At 39.2% G+C, this 20,000-nt stretch overlaps 3 protein-coding genes across 13 annotated transcripts in view; 1 reads left to right on the forward strand and 2 right to left on the reverse strand.

Moving 5' to 3' along the window:
• The window catches only part of LOC122343461, a 7,319-nt gene extending 6,628 nt beyond the window's left edge, over positions 1 to 691 (forward strand). Inside the window, exon 11 of the mRNA XM_043237937.1 lies at positions 45 to 691. Coding sequence (XP_043093872.1) covers positions 45 to 169 — 125 coding nt within the window. The 3' untranslated portion in view covers positions 170 to 691. The remainder of the gene's footprint in view (positions 1 to 44) is intronic.
• Positions 692 to 829: 138 nt separating this feature from the next.
• On the reverse strand, positions 830 to 13,745 carry LOC122343438 (protein SON). 4 transcript variants are annotated; one of them, XM_043237908.1, is made up of 13 exons: positions 13,611 to 13,745; positions 12,507 to 12,589; positions 12,247 to 12,418; positions 10,599 to 12,058; positions 9,383 to 9,765; positions 9,173 to 9,304; positions 8,147 to 8,365; positions 7,959 to 8,069; positions 6,967 to 7,083; positions 3,508 to 3,655; positions 2,608 to 2,673; positions 2,183 to 2,298; positions 830 to 1,386 (listed from the first exon to the last, which is right to left on the reverse strand). In XM_043237908.1, the coding sequence occupies exons 1-13, from the start codon at positions 13,691 to 13,693 to the stop codon at positions 1,228 to 1,230; spliced, it is 3,249 nt and encodes a 1,082-aa protein (XP_043093843.1). In that variant the 5' UTR covers positions 13,694 to 13,745; the 3' UTR covers positions 830 to 1,227. The 4 variants fall into 4 exon arrangements, 3 of the variants coding, with proteins under 3 accessions (XP_043093843.1, XP_043093857.1, XP_043093851.1); XR_006250784.1 differs by lacking the exons at positions 830 to 1,386; positions 2,183 to 2,298; positions 2,608 to 2,673 and adding an exon at positions 4,790 to 4,879 and having other exon boundaries at positions 3,519 to 3,655; XM_043237922.1 differs by lacking the exons at positions 830 to 1,386; positions 2,183 to 2,298; positions 2,608 to 2,673 and having other exon boundaries at positions 3,622 to 4,879.
• Positions 13,746 to 14,636: 891 nt separating this feature from the next.
• Positions 14,637 to 20,000, reverse strand: part of wu:fa56d06 (uncharacterized protein LOC795664 homolog) — a 6,207-nt gene continuing 843 nt past the window's right edge. For 2 of the 8 annotated variants that reach the window (XM_043258475.1, XM_043259964.1), the window contains exons 3-16: positions 19,412 to 19,666; positions 18,411 to 18,641; positions 18,119 to 18,313; positions 17,889 to 18,011; positions 17,682 to 17,804; positions 17,286 to 17,423; positions 16,928 to 17,122; positions 16,629 to 16,751; positions 16,430 to 16,552; positions 15,992 to 16,288; positions 15,727 to 15,849; positions 15,529 to 15,651; positions 15,055 to 15,122; positions 14,637 to 14,803 (exon numbers count right to left, since the gene is read on the reverse strand). In XM_043258475.1, the coding sequence (XP_043114410.1) occupies positions 14,756 to 14,803; positions 15,055 to 15,122; positions 15,529 to 15,651; positions 15,727 to 15,849; positions 15,992 to 16,288; positions 16,430 to 16,552; positions 16,629 to 16,751; positions 16,928 to 17,122; positions 17,286 to 17,423; positions 17,682 to 17,804; positions 17,889 to 18,011; positions 18,119 to 18,313; positions 18,411 to 18,641; positions 19,412 to 19,666 (2,165 nt within the window). In that variant the 3' untranslated portion in view covers positions 14,637 to 14,755. Of the gene's footprint in view, positions 14,804 to 15,043; positions 15,123 to 15,528; positions 15,652 to 15,726; positions 15,850 to 15,991; positions 16,289 to 16,429; positions 16,553 to 16,628; positions 16,752 to 16,927; positions 17,123 to 17,285; positions 17,424 to 17,681; positions 17,805 to 17,888; positions 18,012 to 18,118; positions 18,314 to 18,410; positions 18,642 to 19,411; positions 19,667 to 20,000 lie in introns of all 8 variants that reach the window. The other 6 variants (XM_043259232.1, XM_043260609.1, XM_043262113.1 and 3 more) reach the window with 6 other exon arrangements.

Genomic DNA, 20,000 nt, shown 5'->3' on the forward strand with positions numbered 1-20,000 from the left:
GCTCTCTTGATGTGTGCGTGTTCACCGTGAGATGTTCCTCTCAGGTCAGCGGGATCCTCTGGAGCTCCGGTCGGACGAGGTTCCCTGGATCCGCGTCGCTCTCATCAGCGGCGTGCTGCTCGTCACGGCCGTCGTTCTGGCTTTATTACTGGTGTTTGAAAGAATCTGAGTCGATGGGAGAGAGTACACTACTGAAAGGATGCAAGTTCCACACATTTCCAGGCAAACGGCTCGTTTTGTTCCTGAAACAGACCGAAATGGGGACGGTTTGTAATGCGCTTTATATCAACCTCCTGAACATGGTGCTATCTATAGCCGTAAACGGTGCGTTTGTGCATTTATGTTCTTTAAGATGCATGAGACGACTTAATGTTATGTGACATTATGATTAGAAGAACAAATGTGACAATGGACTCAAAAATGGTTTCCGTTCTCCATTGACGTATTTGCTTCAAGCGTAAACCCAATTTAATGTCATTTTACATCTCAAGTAAAATTTAAGAACGATTAGATGTTTATAAATGTTAAAACAAAATACCAATTTTTTTTTTTTGCACCACATGCAACATTAATGCCACTGCTTCTCAAATTTAAAGCTTTAAGGATGAATTAATAACCCTGATTATAAACTACATTTTTACTAAACTTGGCTAAAATAGAAAATTAGGAACATGCTTTTTTTGCAGTTTATATGAATTTAACCCTGAAAAATTGACGTAAAGTGAGTTTTACATATTTTGTACAAAGCTACTTAACGTTCTTGTAAAGTGAAAGCAAACCCTGTAATTGAACAGTACATGTGAAGCTGACCAGACTCAGTAAAAAAGCATTTTCCAGTGACAAGATCATCCATTTATTCTGTTTCATCACAAAAAAAAATGTTCTCTGCCAGCAACAGAACACAAGCCTTCGGAAATAAAAGGGGCTGGTAAAACTTTAAAGAAAAAAAATAAAATAATAATAATTATAAAAGATAAAATCATTTTACAGCATGCATGAAACATTTACAAGAGCAGTCGCCAAGTTTAAAACAATGATGCATGGAACGCAAACCTTCCCGCTTCGGACCTGGTCTCGCTCTCGCCGGAGGACATGCTTTCTCCTTTCGGTCGTGCAAAGGCTTCGGGGGGGGGCGTGGTCGAAGGAAAAGAACTCAAATTAAACAAGTACTGAGAGATATGCCTTAGGGAGAGGATATTGCTTAACCGGAGGCGTGAGAGGAGCGCGTCACGTGCTGGTGGCTGCGGTGAAGACGGGGCCCGTGTGAACGCCGTCCCCTGCCACTTCTCCCATCGCCTGCAGGGCCACCGTCGCCGCCATCGCCTTCGCGTGTTTCTTATTAGGACTGGCCGTCTGAGGCTGATAATCACACCCGTTCACCACCACCTGATAAACACACACCATCAGCAAATATTCTTCAGCACTGACGGATCACTAAATGAAAACATCTTATATACACTTTCAATTATGTATTCACATCTTTCTTAACCTGGTACAAGAAGAGTTTAATGGTTGATTTAGCAGCTGCAGTCAATAAATATAAGCTTTTAAGAGCCAAAGAAAAGCTTTTTAAGAGCTTTTTTTTGCCAAAGGAAATTTCTTCTTCTTATTATTATTTTTTTTTATAATGCAATATATTTCTCATTTTATTAATTTAATTTTATATTTTTATTTATAATTAATAATTAGTTTTAATAAACATAACAAAATGCAATACAACAATGATTAATTTTTAAATGACCTTTTTACTTAACAGCAATTTATAAAAATTTTTTTAAATAAAAGTAAATCCAACTGTGAAAGCAATTTTTACTAAATCTTTTAGCTCTAACTCTGAATGTGATTCTTCCATTTAGAGTAAGTTATTTTTTATAAAAAAATTTTTAATCAGTATTGTCAAACAAGTTTATTTACATTATATACACGTGTGCATACAGCGTTTATTATTATTTTGGAAAATATTTACATGTTTTTGTATATATTAACAGTCATACAATTCATAAAATAGTTATATGTAATATATATATATATATATATATATATATATATATATATATATATATATATATATATATATGTGTGTGTGTGTGTGTGTGTGTGTGTGTGTGTGTGTGTGTGTGTGTGTGTGTGTGTGTGTGTGTGTGTGTGTGTGCGTGTGTGCGCTCACTGCCTCCTCACTAACCTTGAAGAGGAAGTTCTTGCGGTGGTCCGGTCCGCTGTGGTGCACCATCACAAACTCAGGCTGAGGCCACTTCTTCTTATTACACATCTCCATCAGAGCAGACACCGGGTGTTTCCCTGCACAGCAAACATCACATCCATGAACCCACTGGTTTCAGTACGGTACGGTAACATGGCTACCGCAAATAACTGCAGCCATGTACTGAAACACGCTTGATCGAGATCTGGCAGGAATAAGGGTCACAAGAAGCTGGAGGTTTGCCCAATTACGAATTAAAAAGCTCTAAAAGGACCGATCGGAGACAGAAGACACGGAGCAAAACATTTTTACATTTAATAAACTTGAGCTTAAAACCCACAGTACCATTATATCTGATTTAAGAAGGATTCGTATCATCCAGAAACACAAGTGTCTCAAACGCTCACCTAGAAGATCCTTCATCACGACAATGTTACCAGATTTCTGTGTTTTCTCTCCTTCTGCTACAAGGCCTGTGTGGACAGAAACATGGACGATCTCACTCTTGATAGATAGATAGATAGATAGATAGATAGATAGATAGATAGATAGATAGATAGATAGATAGAGAGAGAGAGAGAGAGAGAGAGAGAGAGAGAGAGAGAGAGAGAGAGAGAGAGAGAGAGAGAGAGAGAGAGAGAGAGAGAGACAGAGAGCGAGAGACAGAGAGCGAGAGAGAGAGAGAGAGAGAGAGCGAGAGACAGAGAGCGAGAGAGAGAGAGACAGAGAGAGAGCGAGAGACAGAGACAGAGAGAGAGCGAGAGACAGAGACAGAGAGAGAGAGAGAGACAGAGAGAGAGAGACAGAGAGAGAGAGAGAGACAGAGAGAGAGAGAGAGAGACAGAGAGAGAGAGACAGAGAGAGAGAGAGAGAGAGAGAGAGACAGAGAGAGAGAGAGAGAGAGAGAGAGAGAGAGAGAGAGAGAGAGAGAGAGAGAGAGAGAGAGAGAGAGCAGAGAGACAGAGACAGAGAGAGAGAGAGAGAGAGACAGAGAGCGAGAGAGAGAGAGAGAGAGAGAGAGAGAGAGAGAGAGAGAGAGAGAGAGAGAGAGAGAGAGAGAGAGAGAGAGAGAGAGAGAGAGAGAGAGAGAGAGAGAGAGAGAGAGAGAGAGAGAGAGAGAGAGAGAGAGAGAGAGAGAGAGAGAGAGAGAGAGAGAGAGAGAGAGAGAGAGAGAGAGAGAGAGAGAGAGAGAGAGAGAGAGACAGAGAGAGAGACAGAGAGAGAGACAGAGAGAGAGAGAGAGAGAGAGAGAGAGAGAGAGAGAGACACAGAGAGAGAGAGAGAGATTCCTGCAGGTCTCTTCTTACCCTTGCGGTCAGTTTTGAAGTCGATGATGATGGGCTCCACCGTCCCTTCCCTGTGTTTCCCCAAACCCTCCCCTGACCTCCATCCCATCTTCCTCATCAGTAGCTCGCCCATCCCGCCCGAGACCGGCGCCGCCCGCAGGAACTGGTCCTGAGTGGAACGAGACAGATCCAGACAGAGAGAAAGAGAGGCAAACCAAGAGAGACGGCACGCAGTGAGAGGGCGGCTCCATCGGGTGAAGTCAGGTCACGTCACTTCAACTGCAGCGGCTTACGTTAACGTTAGATACAAGTAGAAGTTCACAAGGCTATTCAAACTATTTTTAAGAATATGCAAAATGTTTAAATGTAGAGGCCTTCATTTCTCACCTGCTGTAGATCTAAATGACTACACAAGTAAAAATATAATTAAATAAAGAAATAAATACACTACCGGCCAAAAGATTGGAATAATTAAGATTTTCAACATTTTTGATGAAGTCTCTCTTGCTTCATTTATTTAATCAGAAATGCACTAAAAACCGCAATAATTGTGAAATATTATTACAATTTAATACAGCGGGATTCCGTGCGTGCCCGAGTTAAAACGTAATTTATTTCTGTGATCGTATCTGTATTTTCAGCATCGTTACTCCGGTCTTCAGTGTCACACGATCCTTCAGAAATCATTAATATACTGACCTGCTGCTCCAGAAACGTTTCCGATTATCATTTTTAAAATAAACTCTCGCCGCTTAATATTTTTTTTCTCCACATTTTCCAAGTATTTTCTTTGCATTACTTTCCCTTTTGATCAAATTATTGCATTCTTGCCGAATAAAAGCCAAGGCATTTATAAGGTCACCGGAGATTTCCATTTATTAGCGATGTTAAAAAGAGAATTATTTCTCTGAAAACATATGAAAATGACCTCTGAAAGATCGCGCGACGCTAAACGAAATTTGGATTTGATGACAGAAATAAAATTGCATTTTAACAGATATTCACGCGGTAGACGGCCATTTGAAAAAGTAAAAATATTTCACGAATTGTCAAACGAGCACGAGGGACTTCTCTCAAAAACACCCAAGGTTATTCCCATCTTCCAGCGGCAGTGTGTATTCTCCATTAAACGCGTGAGTAATAAGTTGCGAGCCTTCAGCAGGCGAAGCGTGAACACCGTCCTGAACAGATCTCAGGCTCTGAGTCGGTTCAGCGCAAACAGACAGGAGGACAAGGCAGAAATGCATCAGTTCACACACAAATCCACATGAATAGAAGGAAGGGTGCTGGAGGACGTACGTACCTAGGCCCCCATCATCGGCATCGAGCATCTGACGTGAATAGAAGGGGCCTGACTGTGACCGTGGCAAAGAGGCAGCTACAAGGACTGACCCTGCAACAAGTTTCCATACAGAGGGGTGAGAGTTCACAGGTCAAGCTGTGAGCCCCCACCCCTCGTCCATCCCCACCCCGCCCGAGCATCGAGCTTGACCCCATTCTTTTGACCGCGGTTAGTGCATGACCAGGCCCTTTTGACACACGCCAATCTCATTTAGTCTAGACTGATCAAACGCATCCGAGCGGCTTGGGTCCCGCTCTCGGGTCAAGAGTGGGCTCCAAACGCATCCCGGGGCTCGCGTCTAGGCAAAAGTCGGACACTTCCGCAACGCCGCCGGAGCCGTTTTGGGTGTGGGCTCTCGGTTTAGAGATCACGGTATTTCGCTGGCGTTTATTAGCGCGAGTCTAAATAAAAACTGGGATTATCGGCTCTTAAATGTAAAGGTCTGCATTACACAGCGGTCAGCATCCAAGGTCTTCGGGACAATACGGCTGTCTGCTAAAATTAAAAGGGTGGGGTTGTGTACATTTAATATGTTTAACACATTAAAGGCAGCGATTTTAGTGGCTGAAACTCTTAATATAACTATAGCATGCAACTTCAAGTGATTTATTGATTTAATATGACAGGAACATCTAGAAGACAACTACACTGCTGTACAATATTTGGGGTCAGTGACTATTACTTTAAGCAAGAATTGAAAAGACATGTTACAAATATTTTCTATTTTCAAGTTTTAATAATTCTGTTAAAAATGTTATTTAAATATAGCTTTGTTTTGATTTCGGTTTAAGTACCATTAGTATGTCAACACGTATTTAGTTCATTTAATATTCGTTTTAATATTTAAATAATAATAATAATAGTCATTGAAAACATTCTTGTTTATTTTAGTTTTCGTAATTCAGTTATTTGCTTTTGTCATTTAAAATATTTCTCTTTATCCTATTTTAGTTTTAGAAAATATACTTAAATTCAGCTGTCAAGGAAATATTTCTAAAAGATTTAAAAAAAAATGTTTTATATAATATTAATATAATATTTTTATAATATTATAATATTTTTGGATATTGTGAATTACCTTTTATTCAATATTTACATTTATTTCATTTTTATTACATTATAGTAATTTTGCTTTTGTCATTTTTTTGTATTAAATTATTAATCATTTGTATTTTCCTTAAATTTTAGACATTTTACAAACAACAAACTTTCAAATAAATGCTTCTCTTCAACTTTGTGTGTGTATGTGTAATATTTTGAGATATATATATGGATGCATCACAAAAGTTCAAACAATGATAATCGAAAATGTTTCTTGAGCAGCAAATTATATTAAAATTTTCTGATTTATATTCACATAAAAACAGCTATTTTTACATCATTTTAGATCAAATAAAAGCAGCCTTAGCAGAATAAAAAAGCCCTTACTGACCCCATATTTTTAAACAAAACTGCACATTAATACAGATCATTAATCTAACTGTGGGCATACACCGGCTCATCCAATCAGATTTGTATGCCTCTCCTCATTGGTCAGTCCGAGGAGGGGGCGGAGAGACATCCTCTTCCTTCCTCCCCTCTCTCAGCAGACACTTTTAGAGGAGTACAGTGAGATGTGCTGCCCGTCCATCGTTGCATCTGCCACGACAGAATTTCAGATATATAAACATCTGTATGACCGTGCTCAAGTGGTGTACCTCTTCCAACTTCTACGAAGATCAAATATTTGCCATTTCTCTCTCTCTCAGCTGACGTCAGTAAACCGGAGCTCGCTTTTGCCAAGGATACGCCGACGTCATCTTCAGTGCAAAATCAAAGCTTGTTTGACGAAAAGCGGACTATTGTGCGAACGAATCGAAGACTCACGGGTACACCAGTTGGCAAAGCAATCACAGATGAAGTTTAATGTAGGGGTTTCGAGTCTTTATTTTACCCTCGTGTGTCAGAATAGTGTACATCTCAATTAAGCACAATAAGTCAAAAGGGTCTGACTGTACTATGCCAAGTTGCGCGAGGAAATGATGTCTACTTTGATTCTTGGGAATTTAACACACAAATATGATGCAAAACACAAACCGTCAAGCACAATATATGTCCAACATCATAGTACGAGTGGTGCCGTCGACTCAGGGCTGTACCTTCTTAATCCAGGCCTGCGGGCCGCTGTTAGAGAGCTCATCAGATGAGAGCACTTGAGCGCCGGTGGAGCCTGTGAAGAGGCCAGGGATCGTGTTCGACTGGGCCCATGCATCAACCTGGCAACAACCTGGCAACAACAATTAAATAAATAAATTAAAATAATATATATATATATATATTTTTTATATTTACATTATAAAGTAGCTTTATTTTTTTTTTCTTTTGCAATGACTGTTAACATTTAGTTCATCTAATATTTATTTTACATTATTTCTAGTATAGTATTTATGAATATTCTGAAAGAGCCTTTATCTTTACGTTTTTAATTTTAGTAATATCATAGTATACAATACTAAATAAATATTTAGTAATAGCTATATAGAAATTTAGCTTTATTTTATTTCCGTTTTAGAAAATATTCCACTTCAACAAACTGAACCGTCAAGGCAATATCCGTTTTATGTTTCATCTAGTATTCATATTTTATTTTAAATACAGTATTTATGAACATTTTGAATGATCCTTTTTATTTTTGGTTTTCATATAAAATGTCTGCTCTAAACTATTTTAATATTTCTATATACAACAGATGCACTCAAGTGTTATTTTAGTATTATTAATTTACTTTTATAGGGTTAATTAATACATTTTAAATTAGTTTTTTTTTTATTCTTGCCATTTTCATATCTGGTTTCAGTAATTTAGTTAGTTTTATTTATTATTTTTTAAATTCTATATAGCTTTATTTAATTTTTCTCAGTTTAGTATGTGAACATTTTCATCTAATTCATATATTAATTTATTATATCTTTTATATTTAAACACTAATTATAACTTTTTATGCCTTTAATTTCATATTATCATTTTAGATTAAGTTTTAGTCACGTGCTTGTGTTTTTTTTTCTTCTTACATTTCTATACAGTTTGTCTCATTTAATTATTTAAAAATAATTCAGGCTAAATGTCTCAGTGTTTTAGAGACGACGCGTACTTGCTCCTGAGCCCGATTCAGCATACACATGGCATTGATGTCAAAAGGGTTTTCCGCCAGTCTCTTCTGGGCAACCGCTCTCTCGCTGACGGCCAAAGTGATGTCCACAGGCTAGAAAGCAAAGACAAGAGCTTAGACAAGCTGAACTAAACGCCCAATCCGACTCCATTCAGAAGCTGAACACTTACTTGAGAAGGTGCTTCAGGAAAGACACTATCATTGTCCTTGCCGGTCTCCTCAGTCCCGGATGAACTCGACGCAGATGGCTTTTCCGCTTTCTTTTCAACCGGCACCCATTCTCCATACGCACCATCGGCCTCCTTCTTCCTGTGCTGGGAGCCGGAGGACACTGGGAACTCCTTCGCAAAGACCGCTTCAGTTCGGACAGCCGGCTTCAACGAGGTGTTCTGACGGACAAAAAGAGGCATTATGGTACACGGCAATATTAAAATAAAAATATATAATAATAAAAAAAAAACCTGAACAATTTAATTAAGTATTAACCTAACTTTGATGAGCAAAGATAAGCTATATACACAAAAAAAAAAAAAAAAAAAAAAAGCATGCACAATCAAATATTAAACAGTTTTGTGTTTTCAAAAAGTATTTCATCTGTACTACATAAGTCACTACAACTGAATTTAGGCATCACAGCTTTATAATATTCATTTTATAATGAAGAGATTTGAGAGTTTTTAAAGATTTGCTTTAAATGAGCATTGGATTATTGGCAAGCACAATTAAATATCCAATAATGACCAAGAACAATAAAAAGAAAAGAAATTAAATTAAAGATCAAATTAAACATTAACTTTGTATAAATAAATAAAAACAAACATTTCCGACCTAAAATATAAACACAAGAAAATAAATAAATTCTCTTTTATTTAGTATATCGCTGCCAACAAATGCTAATAAAAAACAAGCACACCTTACAAAAGTAAAAGCCCGTCTAAAAAAAGCTGCAGTTTAAAACAATAAATTCTATACTACTTTGTCAAAATAAATGAAATGCAAATGCAATTTTGGTGTGCATGCAATTAAATTGTTTTAAATGCTACAAGTTCATTTAAGCATCACAAAATGCAGTATAAAAATATAACACGGTAATCTACATTTAAACACAGAAACAGAACATCAATTCTAATAATACATTCTGAACACATATTGAAACAGACACCTAAACTCAAGTCTTAAAAAGCTAAGACACTTACACCGAGACTGAACGCGATGCCCTTACTCTCCTTAAGGGAAGCTCCAACCAGCCTTTCCTCCTCTTCGTCGTCTGACACGTGTGGTTTCGCGATGGCCATCTCCTCTTTACTCTCGGCGATCTTCTTGCATCTCTGACAGATTCGGATAAAAGCAACGATTCAACACGGACCAAGAAACGCTTAAAAAGCGAGATCGTGCGCAACGCTTACCTCCGTCAGCTCTTTAATGCTAAAGCTGTTGGCCTGTTTCGTCACTTTCTTTTTGGCTTCTTCGATGCTGGCGAGATTGGGCGTGGCCGAAGACGGCGGCTTGTTGACGATGGTCGGTAACGGGGCCAGCTGCGGCAAGGAAGCCAAGGCACCCATGCTGGACAAAGCAGCGGTCATGGTGGCGGCGGTCATGCTAGCCATAGCAGCGTTCATGGTCATGCTCGACATCACTGGCAACGGTAAAGACAGGGATGTGGGGTTTGGGCTTGGCAAGGGCAGCTGAAGAATAGATCTGGGCCGGAGGCTCTCTGGGATCGGCACGCCGGCCTTGGCACACATAGCCGCGGCATTAGCCTTAGCGATTTCCAGCAACTGCTCCTTATCTGAGAAAAGAAAGAAACGAGAAACGAGACTGAGAGAAGGCCAAAGCAATGTACAGTACTGTGCAAAAGAAGAAAGAAGCATCTTTTTCTCATGAAGGCTGCTTTAATTCGATTAAAAATGCTGTATAAATTGTGCACTGCGTTTTCGGCATCATTACTCCGGTCTTCAGCGACACGTATTACTAAACTAAATTTCAGAAGAACAGCATTAAATATTTTAATCGCTTTATAAGTCACTTTTGATCAATTTAATGCATCCCAATTTAAAGTGCTAATTTTATTTAGTTTTTTTAATTTTCCTTGGGACGCACTGAAAGCGATCGGCCAAAAATAGCAAAGAATAACCAAAAGGGCCGAATAATACGCAGAACAATGACGTGATGCGATCAAATATATGCGTGCGCCAATACAGAACATGTCAGCTGTGTAAAAGCATTTAAAAGCGTCCGAGAAAGACGCTACGATCATAAGTTTAGCAAGTCTCCGACGGGAAGAGGAAGGGTGGCTGTCAAACAATGAAACGAACATTAGGTTTTCTAAAACACGCACAAGTCGCATGTAGTGAGCGCTGGAACGGTGTTACTCTTCAGTTGCATTTTTAAAATAAAATAAGAAAAGACGACTCTTAATACAACAGCGTTCAAACTGGAATCTGTAATATTCTTCAATGCCTTCAAAAGAATATTCACACATTCAAACCGTTTTAAACTTTCACAATTTTATTTATAACGCTTTTACTAATTCGGTAAACGCAGCCGCAGCGAGCAGAAAATACGCATTTCATTAAAAAATACTGTGAAAGCGAAGAAAAGGATATCGGAGTTTCTTCATACCAAGTTCTGTAAGACGTGGAGGTGTTTTGCTGGCGCTGCGTCGAGTTCTGGACGTCGACCTTTTCTTACGGAGGATGAGGACCGGAGAGCGGCTGGGTTCTCGTTTCCACCGGTCCCGCTGATTTAGCGCGCGGCTCCCGAAACCTCTTCTCCAGCGCGAGCCGGAGCGGGACCTCCTCCTGGAACGCGAGCGAGACCTCTTTCTCGATTTCGAGCGGCCGCTTCTGTCCGGAGTGCGGGACTTCCTCCGGCGGCCTTGCGAACGAGATCTCGACCTTTTTTTTTTGGGCGACCTCGACTTCCTCGTTCTGGACTTGCGCGGCTTCCTTTCGGAGGGCGACTTGGACCTGGATTTTCTCTTTTTCGACGCCGACTTGGACCTGGATCGCGCGGCGGCTTTGGATCTGGAGGAGGTCTTGTGACCGGGAGACGCGGAGTCCGTTAAAGCTGGATCGGCGTCGGTTTCCTCCTTCTCAGGATTGGCAGCACACTCTGAATCTTTTGGCGCAGCGGTCGAGAACGTAGAAGGTTCTTCAGATACACCGGTCACTTCCAAAGGCACCTCAGGTGTAATGCACTTTTGGGAAGACTTGGTCTCAGGTGGCTCGGCCAAGAAGGGAACTGGTCGCCACGACCCTTTAAAGCCAGAATTGGTGATGCTGGATGGAGTCTCAGCCGGCTTGGTTGGACTTTTTCCATTCTCAGTTGTGTCTTGAGGCACATTTGTCTGCATTTCAGAACTTTCACTTTTTTCCACTGGATCCGTATCGTTCCTAACCGATTCGGTTTCTGGTTTCAAATCAGACCTCGACCTCGAAACGGACCTCGACTTCGAAGGTTTCGTTCTGCTTCGAGACTTGCTCCTAGAGCGCCGTCTACGCCGCGGCGAACGAGACCTAGACTTTGTTGCAGACCTTCTGTTCTTCCTCAGGATCACAACGGACCTTGATCTAGTTCGCCTGGAGCGCGACCTGGATCTTGAACATCTGCCTCTTCTGGCAGAACGTGACCTGGACCGACTGTGCCGTCTCTTTGACCTGGATCTACTTCTTTCTTTCCGTTGATGAAACCTCTTTTTGGAGCCGTTTCTAGAGCGCGAGGTTGACTTTCGTTCTGATTTCCGTCTGGGTGATCTTGATCTGGTCCGTCTTCCTCTGGAGCTCTCCTTGGTTTTAGACGAACTTTTCTTCTCCTTGGGCCTTTCGTTTTCTTCGCTTTTATGGACCGAATTCTCCATCTTGGGAATAATGTCAGGCAGCTCCCGGGGCTTACCAACACCACACGAGTCTCTGAGCTCTGACTGACCTGCTGAAGAGGACTTCGTATTTTCACTTGAAGGTTTCGATTCGGACTCAGAATCAGAGCCAGATGCAGAAGAGCTCTCGGATCGTGAGACCGATTTTTTCACTTTGTCTGCATCTTTGCTTTTTTTCTTTTTCTTTCTCTTCTTTTTCTTTCCACTTTAAACAAACATAGGGGGGGGGGGGAGCAAATTAGAAATGAATTAAATTCTAAATCATTTATGCGGTGTCTGATCGGATATAAATAATAAAAACATAAGAAACACTTCTCCAATAAACTTAACAAGACAAAGTAACATTAATTATAAATCATAAATCATTTGTAAGCACAACGAACTGCGTCGCACCTTTCTTGAGTCTCTTTGTCGGACTCCGTGTCCGAGCTGCTGGCTTTTCCTTCTTTGCGTTTCTTTTTCTTCTTTTTGCTTTTGTGTTTTTTGTGCTTTTTACTCTTCCTGTGTTTAGTGCTGGTGTCCTCCACATCATGGTTGTCTTTGAGGTCAGTGTGCGTGACTTTATCTGCCGTGAATACAAAGACTTATTAATGACATAATATGCGTTTAAAAAAAAAAAACAACTCACAGACGTAGATGAATTGATGACTAACCTGTCGGGGTGTTCATTTTTTCTTCCTTAGGCCCATCTTCTCTCGTCTCCGTCACAGGTTCAGACTGTGGCTCATCTGTCACACTGGAAAAAAGAATTAATAAAAATTTTATTACACACTTTAAAAATCATAAATCATACCGTGTCTGGCATCTACAATGCATAAATGATTTAATGCACCTAAATGTTAATGCACTTAATTCACTGTTTTATATTTTTTGTGTCCAGGCTCTAACCATAGCGCTAATGAAACCAAGTCCAATAATTTTTATTTGTAAAAAAAAAATAAATAAAATAAAGTAGCCATTCACTTCCATAGTTCCATATATTTTTGTCCTAACAAGACAATGGCTACCGTCGACTTTTTGATTTTGTGAAGAATGCTGGCAATCATTTTCTGTGTTCAGAAAGGTTTGGACCAAAACGAGAGCGTGTATAATTTCTTTCTTCAATTTTATCCAATTAAATCATCGCGATGACGAATAACCAGAAACAAACCCCACATATACTGTATTAGTAATCCTTTTAAAAGTTTAAATATGGCCTCACGTAAAGGTTTACTTAAACCATTTGAAATCCACAATCTGTTTAAGTATAACATTACAGCCAATCATCTTTTAAATTAATTTACAATGGTAACTTTTAAAAAGTAGGTCTCTTACGTCGATAAACAAAAACGAACCAAAGACCCATGGTAATAAAATAATATTCTTTTACGTACAAAGTGGTAAGTAATTTCCAAAATGCAACTGTAAGGCACTAATAAAGCAGTATAGCACATGTATAAATGCCAAGTATAGCATTGCCATCTTCCTCTAACTGTACTGTAGTAACGTTACTTGCAGCATTTTCTGCATAGCAACAAAAACATGGCAGCAAACATTCACAGCTAAAGCGAAAAAATAATAATAATTATAATAATTTAACTACAAAATAATCGTAACATGCTTAAACACGGTTACTTTTTTATTGTAATGCGGTATTCATTGATAAGTAGAGCTAATGTTTGGCTAGCCGGCTAGAACAAATAAAACTACAGAAATAACGTTAATTTGGGGATACAGCGCGATCTCGTACGGCACGGGAGAAAGACTGGGGATTTTACCTGTTTTCTTGTGTTTCGTCTTCGATTTCTTTAATCTTATTCATTACAAAATCCCTGAAAATCTGCTCGATATTGGTCGCCATCACAGTAGAAGAGTCGCTGAGTCCGCCAGCATCCCAGAATGCCTCAGCAGCCTTCTTCCGGTCACCAAAGCGACTGACAGCGGCGCGAAAATATATGGGCGCGAAGGCGGCAAATTCAAAGTGTGAAGCTGGTTATTGTTTTGCACGATTAAAACGTTTTTAACAAATATTTTTAACAATATAATTTAACAATATCGGGTATAATCGAGGCAGCGAAATTAACGTTAAAGTAGCTAATCGTTGAATAATAGTATCAATGAAAAACTGTATAATAATAATAATGATACAATTATAACAACAACAACAACAATAATAATAATAATAATTATTATTATTCTATAATCATTATTATTACTATTATTATTAATAATTATTAATAATAGTAAATCGATGTGGAAACCTATTTTTTATGGTAAATCATAATCGAGTGAATATAACTTACTTTAGTTCGGTTAGTGTTCATCTTGTAATATTATACTATTATAATACTATACAATTAGTCCTACTTAATGTGAATGTTTGTACAGTTATACTAAAAGACTTTCCACTCGATGAACTATCAGACAATTGAAGTAGATTGTGTGCAACAGACTTTTCAGTCAAATTTTGATCATGTTGATCATTTAGAGGCCTTAGAAATGTATGTTAGAAATGATAAGGCTTTATAGGGTTAAAGAATAGGGTTAGAATCAATCAATATCTTTTCGTTGCAGTGCATTGACAGCTTTTTGATTATAATGGGATTCTTTATCATATTATGAAGATAAACTGCTGACCGAGATTAGGTGTGCAGTAAATTATCATATAATACAACTGACGTCTTATCTGCATAGCTACAGTTTGTCTTTTCCAAACAACTCTTACAAGGCTTGAATAGCAAGGGATATGTCTCATAGGTCACTAATGATAGAAACAGTAAAAAAACAAGCTTACAAGCTTAAAATATGATTTTGTTAATGCATTTATTTTGCAGAAATGACGTGTGAGGTCATTACAAAGATTGCATGACACTTTCATTTCATGAAACGTTTGAATCCAACAATTAAGTCAACTAGATGGTTGTCATGCAGTCTGTATGAACGCAGCCAAACGTCGTCCGCCAGCTGTCATCTGGTAAAAAAAAAAGTGGTCCAAAAATATCAGTATATCCTGCATGGTGCAAGCATTTTTTAAATTTTAGCCCGATATAACTTTGACTGACCTTCAGTTATACTTTAGAAGCATTGCACAACTTAATAATAGCACAAAGTTCAAACATGTTCCAAAAAATGATGACAATGAACAGTCACTTAACTTAATGACATCTCATTAGGGTGCAAGGATAATTTTTAACGATAAGGAAAAGCTCACTGGGGTCTCACAATGTCGTGCATCCTGAGCTCCTGCAGGGTGTGCGGCTGGTATTCGGTGCCTTGTCTGAACTCATCCACTGAAACAAACAGGGGGACTCAGTATTTCACAGATAGTTCACACAAAGAATGAAAGTATTTCAAATGCTTGGATTCAAAGTCTTGTTAAAATAAGGCGGCATTATTGGCATTGATGGTTACATGAAGAACACCCATGGAATCTTTCCATTGCACAAAAGATTATATAGATTTGAGAGCAAAAAAAAACTCAAAATGGCCCTTCATTGCTTTGAAAAACCCTTTTTGGAATCTTAATTGTGTAGTAAGAAATTATGAAAGAATTGATCATTTTTTGAGGAAAAATCTTATGAAGTGCAAAACTGATCCGCCTTGATTGCTCCAAGTGGGATTCAGAGAATTCTTTCCACAATCTCTTGTGTCATTCTTTGGCATGCCATGGTTGATATCATGTTTTGAAGCTCTCACATGGTGCAGCGCTCCTCTGCAGCTCTGTTAGAGATGGCATTATTTGTCCAGTTCTGGGATCCACGAGAGTGGCGTGAGAATTCTGGGTTCCCTTCTTCATCTCGTAAGATGGAGGATTGTAGACTGTGGAGAAAAAAACACTAGTTAAATATGACAAAAAGTGCCTGATGATATTTTAAAAATGCCTCGCAGACATACAGCCAGAAACCCTTCTGTTCATTTCGCCAACTTCGTGCTTGAGCATCCCGGTGTCCATGTCCATCAGGAATCGCCTGGAAGGTTCTGTTCCCTGTCTCTTCTCAATAGGGCCTGGATTATAGACTGTGGAGAAAAATAACATGCTGTCAAAGGTACCCAGAATCTACTCTCTTTAATGTCATTGTTTATACTAGTGTTTGTTCATGCAATTTTATTTAGCAAAGCAGCACTAAAATCTATAATGCAAATTATTTTTCAGACTTACAGCCAGAAACTCTTCTGTTCATTTCGCCGAGTTGCTCCTTGGGCATCCCAGTGTTTGTGTCGATCAGGATCCGTCTGGAAGGTTCTGTGCCCTGTCTGCGGATCTCAACAGGAACTGCTTTGTGGTTCTCCTTATGTCTAGAAGAGTCCTTTTTATTTTGGTGTTCTTTAAGTAGACTGGCGTTCGTATTCATCAGGAGGTTTCTGGAAGGTTCAGAGCCTTGTTTGTGCAGCGCACTCGATCTGAGCTCCTGTAGGATGTACGGCTGGTACTCAGTGCCTTGTCTGAACTCATCCACTATAGAGGAAAGAAACACAGAAAACAGAAAAAAGTGTGTAAAATTTAAGATGGCGAATCTTTGTAACATCCCAAAGTATAAGTAGTGTAATAACTTTTGAGTCTTAAACCATGGTTGATATTATGTTTTGAAGCTCTCACATGGTGCAGCGCTCCTCTGCAGCTCTGTTAGAGATGGCTTTATTTGTCCTGTTCTGGGATCCACGAGAGTGGCGTGAGAATTCTGGGTTCCCTTCTTCATCTCGTAAGCTGGAGGATTGTAGACTGTGGAGAAAACAAAATCTGGTTATGCACAGGCCTGAAATCCATTATGTGCATTGATATTTTAAAAGTGACATACAGCCAGAAACCCTTCTGTTCATTTCGCCAACTTCGTGCTTGAGCATCCCAGTGTCCATGTCCATCAGGAATCGTCTGGAAGGTTCGGTTCCCTGTCTCTTCTCAATAGGGCCTGGATTGTAGACTGTGGAGAAAAATAACACAATGTTGAAGATACCCAGAATCTACTCTCTTTAATGTCACTGCTATACTAGTGTTTATTCATGCAGTTTTATTTTCAAGTTGATCTTATATACAAAGAGGTTTTGAAAAAGCAAAGCAGCACTAAAATCTATAATGCAAATTATTTTTCAGACTTACAGCCAGAAACTCTTCTGTTCATTTCGCCGAGTTGCTCCTTGGGCATCCCAGTGTTTGTGTCGATCAGGATCCGTCTGGAAGGTTCTGTGCCCTGTCTGCGGATCTCAACAGGAACTGCTTTGTGGTTCTCCTTAGGTTGAGAAGGGTCTTGGCTTCTTATGTCCTCATGCTCAGAAACCACTTCCCATTTAGCTGCTGTAGAAGGTGAAAGAAAACATGAGTCCTGACTGGTAAAGGATTGTTGTGAAAGCTAAATTCAAGTTATTTCTCATTTTATTTAACTTTATGTCAGTTAGTACTGGTTTGTCACTTCTGAAGCTTAACAATCAATGCACAACCTCCACAAAGTGAGACTTACTGTGTTCTTTACGTAGACCGGCGTTCGTATTCATCAGGAGGTTTCTGGAAGGTTCAGAGCCTTGTTTGTGCAGCGCACTCGATCTGAGCTCCTGTAGGATGTACGGCTGGTACTCAGTGCCTTGTCTGAACTCATCCACTATAGAGGAAAGAAACAGGGACAAACATAGTATTTGAAAGCATAGTCAAAAAGTTACATTTCTTCAGTGCTTTAAAGTCGATCTGGATAGTTGTTTTGTTAAACACTAACTAAACCATTTTGGAACATTTAAGATGTAAGTAATTATGACGAAATTGAATTTTTTTGAGGAATCGCAAGCGCAAGCAGTGTAGGTATTTTTAACAACTTTGAAAGTGTTTGAACATGTCATTTGATTGATATATCCAAAGTACTTACATGGAGCAGCGCTCCTCTGCAGCTCTGTTAGAGATGGCATTATTTGTCCTGTTCTGGGATCCACGAGAGTGGCGTGAGAATTCTGGGTTCCCTTCTTCATCTCGTAAGCTGGAGGATTGTAGACTGTGGAGAAAACAAAAACTGATTAAGCTAGCCCAAAATCTATTATGTGCATTGATATTTTTTTTATATAATTTGCAGACATACAGCCAGAAACTCTTCTGTTCATTTCGCTAACTTCGTGCTTGAGCATCCCAGTGTCCATGTCCATCAGGAATCGTCTGGAAGGTTCTGTTCCCTGTCTCTTCTCAATAGGGCCTGGATTGTAGACTGTAAACAAAATAACATACTATATTGCATGTTGACCTTACATATAATAGGTAGATGTTTTAAAAAAGGGAAACAACACTAATATATATAATGCAAATTATTTTTACAGCCGGAAACTCTTCTGTTCATTTCGCCGAGTTGCTCCTTGGGCATCCCAGTGTTTGTGTCGATCAGGATCCGTCTGGAAGGTTCTGTGCCCTGTCTGCGGATCTCAACAGGAACTGCTTTGTGGTTCTCCTTAGGTTGAGAAGAGTCTTGGCTTCTTATGTCCTCATGCTCAGAAACCACTTCCCATTTAGCTGCTAATGGATGTGAAAGAAAACATGAGTCCTGGGTTGGCGAGAAAGCAAAAAGATCTTGTAGACCAATGAATAATCTCTATTAGAAAGTGAGACTTACAGCCGGCTGATCTCCTGTCCGTCTCGTCCCTGTGTTCTTTGAGCAGACCGGTGTTCAGGTCCATCAGGATATTCTGGGATGCGTCAGTGCCTTTTCTGTAGACCTCGTCAGGGATCGCTCTCTGCTCGTGTTTTTCGCTCTGAGCGCTGTACTGCGATCTCATCACGGGACGCATCCTGAGCTCCTGCAGGGTGTGCATCTGCTTCTCAGTGCCTTGCCTGAACTCATCCACTGTAGAGAAAACACCACAACAAATGAAGTCATCAGTGCCACTGGCAGGTAGTATGGAGATTTCTTTCAAATGTAACAAGCTCTTTTATATCCCAGTTGTTTCTCCATTAGAAGAGTTCCAACGTACAATCAAACAACAGTGACTAGAAACTTTTGTTGAGGTTTCATGATTCCAGGATTGAAAAAAGACTAATATCATGAGTTGCTGAGATCCAAAACTCCAAAAAAGGAGAACTAAACAAGATCAATTTAAGTTTGCAGTCAAAGCCAGATATTTCAATAGGAATTTTTAATCATATTTCCTTTTTGTTATACATAAGTTTGCAATCCACTAATTTATACACAGCAAAAATACCTTTCTTATTTAGATATTTTAGCTATAAACAAGACATCAAAATTATTGTCTTGTTTTCAGAAAATAAAACTTGTCTTGAAAATCTTCTTCATTTTGGCTAAAACAAGACAAAAATATAAGAAAAGCATTTTTGCTGTGTAGCTCCATACTCTCACTGTATGCCAATTGCATCAATTAGTATTATGTATTATTTTGCTTTTGAAAGGCTATTGGAATGAATAAAATGTCATAAAAAGGGATGAAGCTTCACTTTTTCTAATGCAACTTGGTAGAGACCTTTAGAGGGCTTTGCAAAAAACCTGTAGTAGACCATATTTATGATTACAACTGGGTTTAAGGTGTTTGTTGCAAGCATTCAATGTTTCAAAATCTACAATGTGCATTGATATTTAAGAAAATGACTTTGCGGACATACATCCCGAAACTCTTCTGTTCATTTCACCAACTCCATGCTTGATCATCCCAGTGTTCAGATCCATCAGGAAGCGTCTGGAAGGTTCTGTTCCCTGCCTGCAGAACTCAGCGGGAACTGGTAATTGCTTCATGGGTTTCACATCAGTGTTCGTGAGCTTCAGAACTGAGTTATCCCTGTGTTCATCTTGGACCATTTGTGGCCCTATTTGTTTTAATCTACCATTTGGGAATCGGTGCAGTGGTCTTGCGTGGAGACCTGCAAACACATCACGAACATCAAACCTGAAGCTCGTTTCTTACACATTAAACAGGGCGAAAAGACTTTTATATAATCACAATTAACCTAATAGCACACCTCTACTTCACAAGCCATAAATACTGATTTACGACTTGCCTCTATCTCAGTTGCTGAACAAACATCAAATTTTTTATCAAGCTGATAAAATGTGTTTATCAAGCTGATAAAAAGAAGCAGCAGACGTGGTTCAGACCTTATAAAGGTTGAAGTTCAGAAGAACATTGTGAACTAATGGCGAAAACCAAATCTTTACACTCGTAAACAGAAATGTTCACAAAATGCCATACTACAG

The sequence above is a fragment of the Puntigrus tetrazona genome, chromosome 1, assembly GCF_018831695.1.
Source record: "Puntigrus tetrazona isolate hp1 chromosome 1, ASM1883169v1, whole genome shotgun sequence".
In the NCBI taxonomy this organism is placed as follows: domain Eukaryota; kingdom Metazoa; phylum Chordata; class Actinopteri; order Cypriniformes; family Cyprinidae; genus Puntigrus; species Puntigrus tetrazona.